The sequence below is a fragment of the Perognathus longimembris genome, chromosome 4 (genome assembly GCF_023159225.1).
Source record: "Perognathus longimembris pacificus isolate PPM17 chromosome 4, ASM2315922v1, whole genome shotgun sequence".
Taxonomy (NCBI): domain Eukaryota; kingdom Metazoa; phylum Chordata; class Mammalia; order Rodentia; family Heteromyidae; genus Perognathus; species Perognathus longimembris.
This window is the reverse complement of record NC_063164.1, coordinates 37,882,812-37,895,431: the sequence shown is the minus strand read 5'-3', so window position 1 is coordinate 37,895,431 and position 12,620 is coordinate 37,882,812. Positions and strand designations below refer to the sequence as shown.

At 34.5% G+C, this 12,620-nt stretch overlaps 1 protein-coding gene across 6 annotated transcripts in view; it reads left to right on the top strand.

Moving 5' to 3' along the window:
* Pms1 (PMS1 homolog 1, mismatch repair system component) overlaps positions 1 to 12,620 on the top strand; it is a 77,156-nt gene that overhangs the window by 38,063 nt on the left and 26,473 nt on the right. For all 6 annotated transcript variants that reach the window (XM_048345092.1, XM_048345089.1, XM_048345091.1 and 3 more), the window contains one exon: positions 9,460 to 9,576. In XM_048345092.1, the coding sequence (XP_048201049.1) occupies positions 9,460 to 9,576 (117 nt within the window). The remainder of the gene's footprint in view (positions 1 to 9,459; positions 9,577 to 12,620) is intronic.

Here is a 12,620-nt window from a genome sequence, read left to right as displayed (position 1 = left end):
CAGGCTTCATCTTGGATTTTTCAACATTCTGAATGCATGTGAAATAAATTTTTATAGGATACAAAATACCCATTTTCTGGTATTGTAACATTTCAAAGACTGCTTAGGAAAATGTCCTTTTAAAAGAATTAGTTCACATTCTTTTAATTTTATTTTTATTATATAAAGAACACCTTTAACAGTATCTATATGAAATCTAATTGAATTAGTGACCCCCTGAAATGAAATTTTGTCCAAGAAATGCTTAAGTGCCTTCTTATGTCAAAGGTTATGATAGATCTTGATAATATGAAAATTATTAAGACTTACTTTAGTCCTTTAAAAAGTTCACAGTTCAGTAACATTTTCCAACTACTACACTTTTTTTTTATTTGAATGAGTTTGTGTATTGTTTGATTTTTAAAGAAATCTAGCTTATTTCTTCAGTTTTCAGAGTAGGGCTCATAAGGAAAGAAATTGATTCTGTTGTGTAATAAAGTAAGAGAAATAAAATGCATGTATTTTTCTGATTATTGTTTTTCCTGAAATTCTACATGTGCCTTTGAAATATTAAATGGAGAGCAGGGCCACACAGCAATATAGAAATCTGATGGGAAATTGGAAGTAATGTTGAATGAGTACCTTTGCGGTATCAGGATCCATACCAGGTGCATTAGTGTCCCAGAATTCTTATACAAATAAGCAAGTGAGGTGAATATCTTACCAATTTTTCACGTGTCCTCTAAACAGAAATAAAAAAAATTAATTCTTTGCTAAATGCTACATGGCTAGTTAATTGTCAAGGTAGGGTTTGAAACTTAGCAGGCCTTTGTAGTAGTTCTTTACAACCTGCTATATTCCTTTCCGATGTTAATAAGTACTATGTGATATTTATAGAATACTTTTTCAGATATCAGAATACTTACAGTAACTTTGTAAGGTATGCAATATTTTTCTGAAGAACTTGAAGATCAGAGCAATCAGTTAACATTTTTTCATATTGTTTAGTAATAATGATGAAGTCAGAACCCATTTTGATCCAGTTTTCTATTTCATCCTTTTTACTGATTTATCAGGAAGAGTTTTTATCCTCAATCTTCAAGCTGTGGTAAATGTTTATAATCAAAATCTTGGGTCATCTTTAAAAAAATAAAAAATAAACCAAAATTAAGAATAGCTAGCCACCTGTTCTTACTGGCATAAAGCTCAACCAAATGATACCTTGAGATCTCTTCCAATTCTACCATGCTATGATTGCTCAGGATGTTGATGGATGGAGGTTTATCCTGCTAATATAAATAACCTATGACCTCTTGATCCAAAAGGACATTTAGTAATTAAAAGTTAAATGTCACCAAGTTAAGAAAAGAGCAAGGCCACAAGAAACATAATCAGGAAGGGAAAACTGATGAAAAATGTTACATATTATAAGAAATAAACTTTTGAAGGAAAAGTTATTATAACTAAGAAGAAAAGTTTACAGTAAGAAAGTATAATTGGCAAAACAGGATATTGCCTTACTTAATATTAACAATAAGTGAGTATATTTGTGAGATGATATATAAATTCTTAATCAAAGTGAAATATATGCCATTTTTAACCTTACATCATTTTCCCAACTAATATAGAATTAAAGAGATGTTTTTCTTTGGTAAAACAGTATTTTGTATTTTACTATACATTGTTTTTTGGAGGCCACAATATTTTAGCTTTGATTAAGCAAATGCAAGTCTATGGCCTTGGGAAAGCAATGTAAGATTATCAAAGGCTTAATAGTAAAATTATTACCTATTACTACACAAGATCAAGGACTGAATTACTTTGTTTTCTACCTTTAGATGTTTCTGGTAATATAGATTGCTGTTCTACTTTTTTGTTTCAATAATCCTTTAGTGCTTAAAACAGCTGTTAAAATATATTATCAAAAAACCTTCCAAAATACCATTAACCTGGTATCATAAATTTCTTTGAACATTGCCCTTTAGCTTTTTCTATTCAGTGATTTTCATCATAATTTATATGCTTTTATGAAAAAAATTGTCTTTAAATGTAAGTGTGACAATACTGATGTCTTTATTTTTTTTACATTACCGTCATATTGAATATAATATGAGAAGTGCTTGCTATTTTGATAACTTGGATTAGATAGTGTTCCTTCTTTTTATGAAGGTTTAACCTGCCAAGACATTCTCTGAATACTGATAATGTTGATGTTCTTGCCAGTATGGTTATGTTAGAAAGAGGTATTTTTCTTCTTTCATCACCATGTTCCTTGAAAGCATATTGAATAATGAGACAGCCAAAGGAAAGTAATTTACAAGTATATTCAGTGAGTTTATTTAAAGTAGATATTATTTGGAGATTGCTAGGGCCATTCCTTAGATGAACATTAGAGTTTTCAGGTTTACTTGTAGTTACCGAAGGACTGTAATTTCCTGCTGTATATATCTTTACTTTCAAAGTAATTATTTTGTAAAATTGAAAAGTTTTCTTACATGATAATATCTGAAATTGATTTTATAAGGGCATAAATAATTTTGTAGAACACTAGTTTAGAGTATACTTAATTTGTGATTTCAAATAAAGGCTACTTCTCAAAGGGCCACTTCCCATGCTTAATAATTGTTGATTTTATAAATACTTGCTTTCCTTAAAATATCACGTACAGTTTAAAAATTGTTTGGGAGTTTAGTTTTTCTTGTTGTTTTATTTTGTTTTGCAATGTTGTGGGTCAAAATTAGGAGGTTGGATATATGGCATGTGCTTTCCACCACTGAACTATGTCCTCAACCCTGAATTTGGTTTTAATGATTAGAGGCTTTACTGGCATTACAAAAACTAAAGCAGATACCATTGACATAGGTTTGAATTGTTACCAAAGTTATAATTTAAAGAAGGCTTCTCTCCTGTTTCTACCTTTACGTCATAAAAGCATTAAGACTTACTAGAATCAGTGATTGTTGTGTTTTTGGTGTCTATCACACCAGTACCCACATACATGCACACACTAAGGTCAGGGACAATGATGACACAGTTTGGAAGTATTGAGTGTCTTGATTTCATTTATTCTGAAAGTATTCAGTCTGGTAGGGCCTCAACAAAATACAGTAAATGAAGATTTGATATGAATGTAGTGGTGGTTCCATTACTTGGCATAGTTTTCCCCAAGTCTCTTGAGGAATACTTTCTAAAGAATTATAAAGAGAAGATAAATAAGTAGTGCCTTTTTATCTACATCTGTTACGTTCATAATGTTCATGATAGTCTTTGTTTCAGGTGTACTGTGGGAAAATCTAGGAAAGGTCTTTCACTGTAATTGGACCATTCTTCCTTCTGCCCTCCAATCCCAGTCAAGGCTTTAAGAAGCAGTATAATCAAATATAGGTTTGAATTCAAGATTGTGGCTCAAATGCCCCTTCCAGGGCCAGTTTGGACATTTAGGGTCAATTTTGTGTTCATGGCCCCATTTTGAGGGGGTGTGCAGTACTTAGGCTTGAGCTCAGGGTCTCCCACTTAACTTGGCATACTCTCTATTGTTGTCTTGTCTCTGCCCCTTTCTAACTGATTATTTTAAGATAGGGTTCTCCTCCCACCTGAGCATGTGCCTGTATCTCAGTCCATCCAATTAGGCTTTCTATTTGTGGCTATGATAACAAGTTCATGTCATTGAGCTCAACATTGAGATGGGATCTCATAAACTTTTCAGCCTTGGCTGGGCTGTTCTCTCAATCTCAACCTACAGTTCTTTCAGTCTTCACCTTCTGTGAAGCTACAATAACTTATAGCCAGCCATTGGTTGAGAAGGGTTGTTGAATATGCCCAGGATGGCCTTCAAGTAGAATCTTTCCAATCTTAGCTTCCCCAGTACCTAGGATTACAGATGTGAAATGCTGGCGCTCAGCTTCTTTGTTTCCTTTTACTTGATGAAGGGAGATGTTTCTTCAGATATATTTTAAGGCTACCTATACAAATTATCAATCATGAGTTGTTGGTTTAATGATAACTAAATTTATTAAATTATTCTTTGTTATGTTACTTTCTTTACTTTTAATCTAAGTTCTATAAAATGCTATATAGAAAAGATGAAACAAATATGTCACATTCTTAAGTGTGGTTCTTTTTTAAGTTTTTGGTGTTTATTTATATTGTTAGAGTTTTTATGAAAATCTTCCTGTTATTTCCCACAAAAATATAGGTAAGGTAGGTATGTTTTGACTGGTTCTGTAGAATTTTCCATGTATGGCTACTGTTTGACTTCCTTCATTGTCAGTGAAAAATGAGAGGAAGCAAAGATTACTTCAAGCCAAAATTTTTAGGGAAGTCTTCTTGATGATTGAGTTTTGATCTGGATCCCAAGTGTTGGGTGATTAACCAGTGCCTTCACAAGATTTAAGTTGATGCTGAGATATGTTACTATAAAATATTACAAAATAAGGTAATTCAGTCACACATGGTTATAACATAAGAGAATTATGAAAACTAAATTTTGTTCACAACTGGAATTCAGTTCTGTACTAAATAATGGATATTGAGGTGAGAGAGATACAAGGAATCTCTGAAAAAAAAATCTGTGAGTAGGAGACATTATCTAATATAAACAGAATAAAACTTCCTCACAGGCTTTCATTGTTAGGGCTCAGATGAAAGTCCCGAGCCGTGGAGTGTAAGATCTCTTGTCTGGTTGGGATTATTAGTGAGTCTTCTCAGAACAAGACTAGTCCTTACTTCTCCATGTCTCCGTCCACAGGTGTCAAATGTGATTTCAAACTCTATATTCCTGGCAAGACCTCTCCAAACCTTTCCTTTGAAAGCAAGTGTTAGCCAGACACCATTGGTTTACACATATAATCCATTACTCAGGAGGGCAACATTGGGAGGATTATGGCTCCAGGTCAAAATTTTCAAAAGACCCCCAATAAGCAATCCAGTCTTTAATCTCAGATGTATGGGAAGAATAGGAGAATTGGGTTTTAGCCACAACCAGGACTAAAACAAAAGACCTTTTTTTTTTTTTTGGCCAGTCCTGGGCCTTGGACTCAGGGCCTGAGCACTGTCCCTGGCTTCTTCCCGCTCAAGGGTAGCACTCTGCCACCTGAGCCACAGCGCCCCTGCTGGCCGTTTTCCATATATGTGATGCTGGGGAATCGAACCGAGAGCTTCATGTGTAGGAGGCAAGCGCTCTTGCCACTAGGCCATATTCCCAGCCCCTAAAACAAAAGACCTTACCTAAAAACAAACTAGCAAGAAGAGTAAAGGTCCTAAGTCAAGGGATAGTTTGTCTTGCAAACCTTGAGTTCAAAGCCTTGTGTTCAACCTTAATTTTACAAAAAGAAGAAATAGTACCATCACAAAAGAGAAAAAGGAGAAACACATTTAGAGGCAGCAAACAAGCCAAATTAGATGAATAGGTATTTTATACAAGAAAATTTAGAACTGTAGAGGCCAGATTTAAATTTTAGGCTGGCTGGTACCAGTAGCTCATGCCTATAATCATTATTAAGTCACTTTGGACAGATGAGTTCAAAAGACTCTCCGATTACCCATCAGAAAAGGTAGACTGGAGGTAAAACTTAAGGGGGTAGGGCACCAGTCATGAACAAAAAAGCTAGATTTTAGGACATGAGGCACCATTTGTTGAAGAGGCTGTCCTTCTTTCATCCTATGTTTTTGGCTCCCTTATCAAATATTAGATAACTATAGGTCTTTAGGTTCATTTCAGGATCTTCTATTCCATTGGTCCTCAGGTCTATTCTTGTGCCAGTACAAAGCTGTTTTTATTATAACAGCTTTGTAATAGAGTTTGAAGTTTAGTATTGGTATTCCTCCAGCCCTGTTCTTCCTGCTTAGAATTGTTTTTGCTATTCAGGGTCTTCTATCATTGCATATGAATGTTTGGTTTGCTTCCTCTATAAGACTGAAGAACGTTGTTGGGATTTTGATGTGTATTGCATTGAATTTGTTGATAGCTTTGGGCAGTATTGCTATTTTCACAATGTTAATCTTTCTCATCCAGGATCATGGAAGGTTTTTCCATTTCCTTAAATCTGCTTTAATTTCCTTTTTGAGTTTTTAAAAGTTTTCATTAGAGAGATCCTTCACATCTTTGGTTAAGTTAATTCCTAGGCTTTTTTTGTTTTAATTCAAATGAAGTCTTGTTCCTGCTTTCAGTCTCTTCTCATTGTTGGCATACAGAAAAAGTTACTGATTTTTGTAGGTTAATTTTACACCCTATTACTCTGTCAAAGTTTTGGTTGCTCAAGTGGTAAAGCACTAGCCTTGAGCTGAAGAGCTCAGGGACAGCGCCCAGGCCTAGGGTTCAAGCCCCATGACCAACAACAACAACAAAAAGTCTGTTCTATAGAGATACAATCAGCCTATTCATAAGAGGGTGTACTGTGACCTAATCAGTTCTTGAAGATTCTACCCCTTCACCCTCTTAAATGACAATGAAATTTTAAGATGAATTTTGGGAAGATATTCAAACTATTACAGTTGTACTAAAGGCCAATACTTCATATTCTAGGTGTTGTCTTTCTTTAGGCAAATTTAGCATTGCAATTTTTTTTCTTAATTGTGCATCTTCTGTATGCAATTTGCTTTTCTCTGTGGGTGACAGATTGCCTTTACAATTGAGGTTTACTAATTAAATACTGAGTAATCTTATCTAACTATTTTCGTTCAGTAGTATATGTCAATAAAGTAGGAATCAGACAAGGTATATTTACGTGGCTAGCACCAGTCAAGCCCAGTTTGGTGTGTATGTAATAATATACTTTTGATGTGCTTTTGCACTGTCATCATATTGACCAGAGTCAGATTCTTACTTGGCACATCCAGATGCTCCGACTTTGTGTGACCTAGATAGAAAACATATGGAGGCTTGTGTGTATTTTTAGCTCTTGTTAAGCTTTCAGCCTAAGGATAAGATACACCAAAAAAAACTTCAGGAAATAGGAGATAAAATGTTTTTGAAAATAAGGTAGATGGAATAATAAAGAAGACAAACTAAAATGTATTTTATGTAGAAGATGTAATTAAAAATTCTTCTGGATTGTTCATTTTTACTTACTACATTTAATTATCTAACACTAACAATAGTTCCTGTTTTGAAAATAAACATTGCATGAGTAATAAGGAAAATTTTACTTACTATTAGATTTCTTTATCATTTGTTGTAGCCTAAGTGTGAAATTTAGAAGTCCTAAATTACCCCTTTGATCTGATGCACTAAAATTGCCTAGTGTAAAGTTATGTACTCATCCTACTTGTAATGTTCACTTTCAAAGATAAAAAATAAAAATCATCAAAAAAAATAAAAATCATGTTTCTTGTTCCCATATTTTACAGCTTTTCTAGAATCCGTTCTCTGAAGTGGTATTTTTATAATTCTGTATATTGACTTCTGCAAATGTGGCATTGAAAGAGCAGCCTTACATTATCCAGCAACTAAGATTTATATCTGGTTTTAAAGCATCACTTTAAACTATATGATGTTTATGTTAAGGTTTTGTAGCTATGTGTAGTGCTAGATTTTTTTTTTCTTTTTGCCAGTACTAGGCTTGAACTCAGGGCCTGGGCACTGTCCCTGAGCTTCTTTTTGCTCGAGGCCAGCACTCTACCTCTTGAGCCACAGCACTATTTCTGGATTTTTCTTTTTATGTGATGCTGAGGAATCGAATGTAGTACTTCATGCATGCTAGGCAAACACTCTTCCACTGACCTACATTCCCAGCCCCTAGTGCTAGATTTTTTAAGACAGTATTTGAAATGTTTTCTTGACTCTTAAATATATATGCCATTTAGTATGTAGCTCATTTTTACAATGCTTGCCTAGTGTGAGGACCTAGGTTTGTTCTTCAGCACTGCCAAAAAAAATAGATGAGTGTTTGTGTGTGTGTGTGTGTGTGTGTGTGTGTGTGTGTGTGTGTGAGAGAGAGAGAGAGAGAGAGAGAGATTATTGGAGCTAATGTAGCTTTAAGGAAGTACAATTTTTTTAAGTTCCCATGTAGCTACAGATTATTTAGAACCTTGTATCTATGACCTATTACTTTGAACATTGTCCATAAATCACAAGCTCCTAGTTGACTTAATACATAGTAGCCATAATAGCAGATGTTATTTTGCTTCTGTCTTTTTAGAGTCTGAAGTACAAGTGAACAAGATTACAGTCTGACAGTTTCTTAAAACATAGTTACCATGTGACCTAGGAATTCTCCTAAGCATATGCTTAAGAGAAATGGAAACATACCTTCACACAAGAATTTATGCATGAATGTTTATAGCAGCAGCATTTGTAATAGCCAAAAAGGGAACAACTCAAATACCAGTTAACTGGTAAAATTATAATTCAACTGATTATGCATACAGTGGAATGTATGAATAGTGGAATGACTGAATAGTCATTTGAAAGGGATAAAGTATTGATAAAATATAGCATTAGTAAGCCTTGAAAACACGAAAAGTGATCACAGAAGCCTACACGCCATATGATTCCATTAATATTAAATACGAAAATTTAGCATATATATGATGACAAAGTAGATTAGTGATTTGGGGGATGGATATGGAGTCACTGCTAATGGATATGAGATTTTTATCATGGATTGCTAAACTTTTTTCAAAAATTATGTTGATAATTTTCTTACTCTGTAAACACTGAAGTACTTTTTCTAGTCACCCTTGTTCTTCTGCCTGCCCCTCTGGTGTTGATACTAATACTTTCTCCTAGGCTCTTTATCCATTTTTACCAAGAATTAGAACATCTTAAGACAATATTTTTTAAATGAATTAATTGTTTCTTCTACACTGATGATTTCTCAAGGAGGATTGACCATATTTGAACCTTATTAATTGAAAAAAAATCACTATTTCAAACCTAATCATGTATTTCACAGCCCAAGTCTAGTCTTTCTCTTTATTTTCCCTGCTACATGCATGTCCTGAAAAAAAGCCAAGCTCATTGTTTAGTATTTAGCATAAAAGACTAATCGTAAATTCTCTGTCCTGAAGATAATTATAAAGGTAATTTTCAAGTACATGCTTTTCCAAAATATTTATGCCTACTTGACTATAGGAATTGTGTAGTATAGTTCTTTTTCTTCAAAAATTCAGTTGTACTTTAATTTCAAATACACATTGAAATATATATTAAGAAGAAAAGGGAGAATATTTAATGAAGCTGTGTAATGCCAGGCACTGGTCTTGTCTACTACATGAGGAATTTTCATTTTCCAATAATGTTAGCAGTAGCCATCTTTCAAAGAAGCAGAAAAAGGAAGTAAGAGAAGTTAAGTAGAGTAAGTAGCTTAAAGTTCAAAATCAGAGTTTATTCAGACTTTATATCTCATGTTTTTCTTCTAAATTATATTGAAAATATAGTGCAGATGACTACTAACTACAGAAACAAATGCTATATGTAACTTCTTCAGTTTAGCAAATCTAAATTGTATTTAAACTTGTCTTTTTCATTTTTGTCCATAGGCAGTTATTTGGCAGAAAAGTAGAGTAGCAGACCACAAAATGGCCCTAATGTCAGTTCTTGGGACTGCTGTTATGAGCAACATTGAATCCTTGGAGTACTACTCTGAAGAATGTCAGGTATATAACATGTTTTTTAATAATTCTGATTTACTAATGAAGTTGTTAAAATAGTTTCCTTCTAGGATATTTAAAGTCTTTCTTTTTAACATTTCTGCTAAAGAAGTATACAAGAAAAAGAAAATGTATAAGCCTTTCCCAGTCCTGCTTTTCTTTTCACTGTCTGTTGCTTTCATTGACTTAAAAAAAAATGGCTTTCAGTTTAGAATTGTATCTTTATACTGTGGAAGAAAAGATTTGAGCTTGCTTATTCATTCTTTCTCTGTCTTAATCCTGAATATATACTCAAATTTCTTTTTTATTAATCTATTAGCATTAGATAACACTTTCTAACTGTTAAACTGCTGGGTGATAGTCCCCCCTAATTATTTGCTCTTTCCTCCTTGAGTCTTGTCAGGTATACTTTTCTTGTTATCAAGGTTTTGAGACAAGCATGTCTCTTTGAAGCCCAATGACAACTCACAATCCTTCTCAGACTTCTGAGTGCTGAGAAAATAGGAATGTCCAACAACCTGAGCTCATCTTTGTTAAATTTTACAGTTACCTATCTAGGTATATGTCTTGTATTATTCATTATTGTGCTGAGCTCTTAATGTAGATATTTTGAAAGAATCTAGACTCATTTTTTTCTTTACTCTTAGGTTCTCCACTTCTATCCATTATCAATTTCTCGCGTTTCTTTTTTAATCAAACTCATTACTACTTGATTAGCGTACTTATTTTTCTCAAGTTTTGTTTTCTATAAATTCTGAGAAATCTCAGACTTTAAAAAATTATTTTGTTGAATTTCCACTTTGAAAGTTATGTTTAATTGCGAAGAATATTGTTATTTTATTGTTTTTTGCCACTTCTATTGTTCTATGAATAGAAAATCTGAATCTTTCTTAAAACATTAAGTTTTTAGTATTTATCTTTTGTGTGTGTGTGTGTGTGTGTGTGTGTGTATGTGTGTATGTGTATCAGTACTAGACCTTGAACTTAGGGCCTCACACTCTTGCTTGATTTTATTTTTCACTCTGGTTTGTGCCATACCTATGAACCTCAATCCCCAGATTTCTGCCTCCTGAGTAGTTACAATTATGAGTAAGCCACTAATAGCCACCTGAGTTATATTTAGGGAGGAGGTTGTTGTTTGCTTGTCGACTCTTAAGTGTTATGTATTCAAGATACTGGTTCTGTTCTGGCAATCTGGGAAAATCACAAGTTCCTAATAAGGTGGGGCTTACTTTGCAGAACACACAATTCGAGTTCTTCTCATGAAATCAATTACCTCTCTCTTCCTCTGTATTTTTCTTTCTTGTCTTACTTTTTTCCTTTCTAGAACAAATTTGGATTGATGATAATTTACTTATGCTGACACTGTGTCACCATTCAGTTTCTTTAGAAAAGAGATCTTTGATTTATTGCTGTTTGTCTGCTAGATTTAAACCTGGAAGTTTTCTGAAGTGAAATGGTAAGGTACAGATAAATTCCCCAGAGTTCCCTGTAACTGCATGGGACTGAGCTAAACTTTGGTCATTCATGATTTTATGTGTGGATGAGACTCAATGAGGTAGTCTTAAAGGAGGATTTTTTTTAATTTAGTGTGTTCCAGATATATTCTTGCCCATTGATGGTTTCCCTCAGTTTAGAATTCTCTAAAGACTCTAGTAATCACTCATACATGCAAGAAATTTTGCTTCATCATCACATGGTTATTTTTATTGGAAGAATGGGGAAATTTGAAAACCATGAGTTAGTATCCCAGTTCTGTCCGCTTTCTGACAAAGTCATCATTTAACCAAATTTCCTTTTCATTTTTGTACTTTGTGTCTAATCTAAACAAGTGTTACACTTTTGTTCCACCAGCTAACCATCCTCACTCCATGCTCTGTAGAATTGTATAGTTGCCTTGTCCTGATACCAAAGAAATCTTCTGTCTTCCTATACATTGCTAAAAGCAATCCTATCTTGTTCCCCCACTGTTAGTAGCTGTCCACTCTTGCCCTACTTCTGTTTTACATCACATCTTTTAATTAGGGAACTTGTCTCCTGGGACCCATTTGGTGGACTGAAATGATGGATCTATATTCAGAATCTAGGACATAATCTTTATATGTGTATACACATACATAGATATTTATGTGTCTAACTTCCCTTTATTTGAAGGGTCCACATTTTATCTGTATGAACCCTACATGGGAAGAATCTGTATTACAGTAGCCTCAATTGAGTAACTACTGTAAGCAGTTTTTTTTTTTGGTTTTTTTTTGGTTTTTTTTGGCCAGTCCTGGGCCTTGGACTCAGGGCCTGAGCACTGTCCCTGGCTTCTTCCCGCTCAAGGCTAGCACTCTGCCACGTGAGCCACAGCGCCGCTTCTGGCCGTTTTTTTCTGTATATGTGGTGCTGGGGAATCGAACCTAGGGCCTCCTGTATCCGAGGCAGGCACTCTTGCCACTAGGCTATATCCCAGCCCTGTAAGCAGTTTTTGCAAAGCATTTTTCAGGATGACTTTTTGTTGCCTTGATTCAGTGCTTTCTGCTACCTCCCTCACTTTTTATTCCTGCCACTTAAGCCACAGTCTTAGCCCTGTGTTATCCTTTTTCTTCTGTTTCCTTTTCTTTTCTTTCTTTTCGCTTATTCTGTTTTATTTCCTTGTGGTGGTGGTGGTACTGTAGTTTGAACTCAAGGCTTCACACTTTCTAGGCAGGCAACCTACCAGTTGAACCATGCCTCAAACCTTTATTGGTCTGATTATTTTTGAGATAGGGCCTGCTTTTTTTCCTAGTCTGACCTGGACTTTGATCCTTGTATTTTTGCCTCCTACTTAAGTAGGATTTCAGTGTGCACCACAATACCCAACCTCATTTAATTGAGATAGGGTTCTCACAGTCTTTTGCCTGGGCTGCCTATAACTTCAGTTACCCAACTTGAATCTCCCAGGTAGCTAAAATGACAGAGGCATGGCACTTTTCTTAGCTATTTGTTAAGATGGGGGTCTCTGAAACCATCTCCATTGAATAGCCTTGAATCACAATCCTCCTGATCTCTCTGTAGCTAAGACT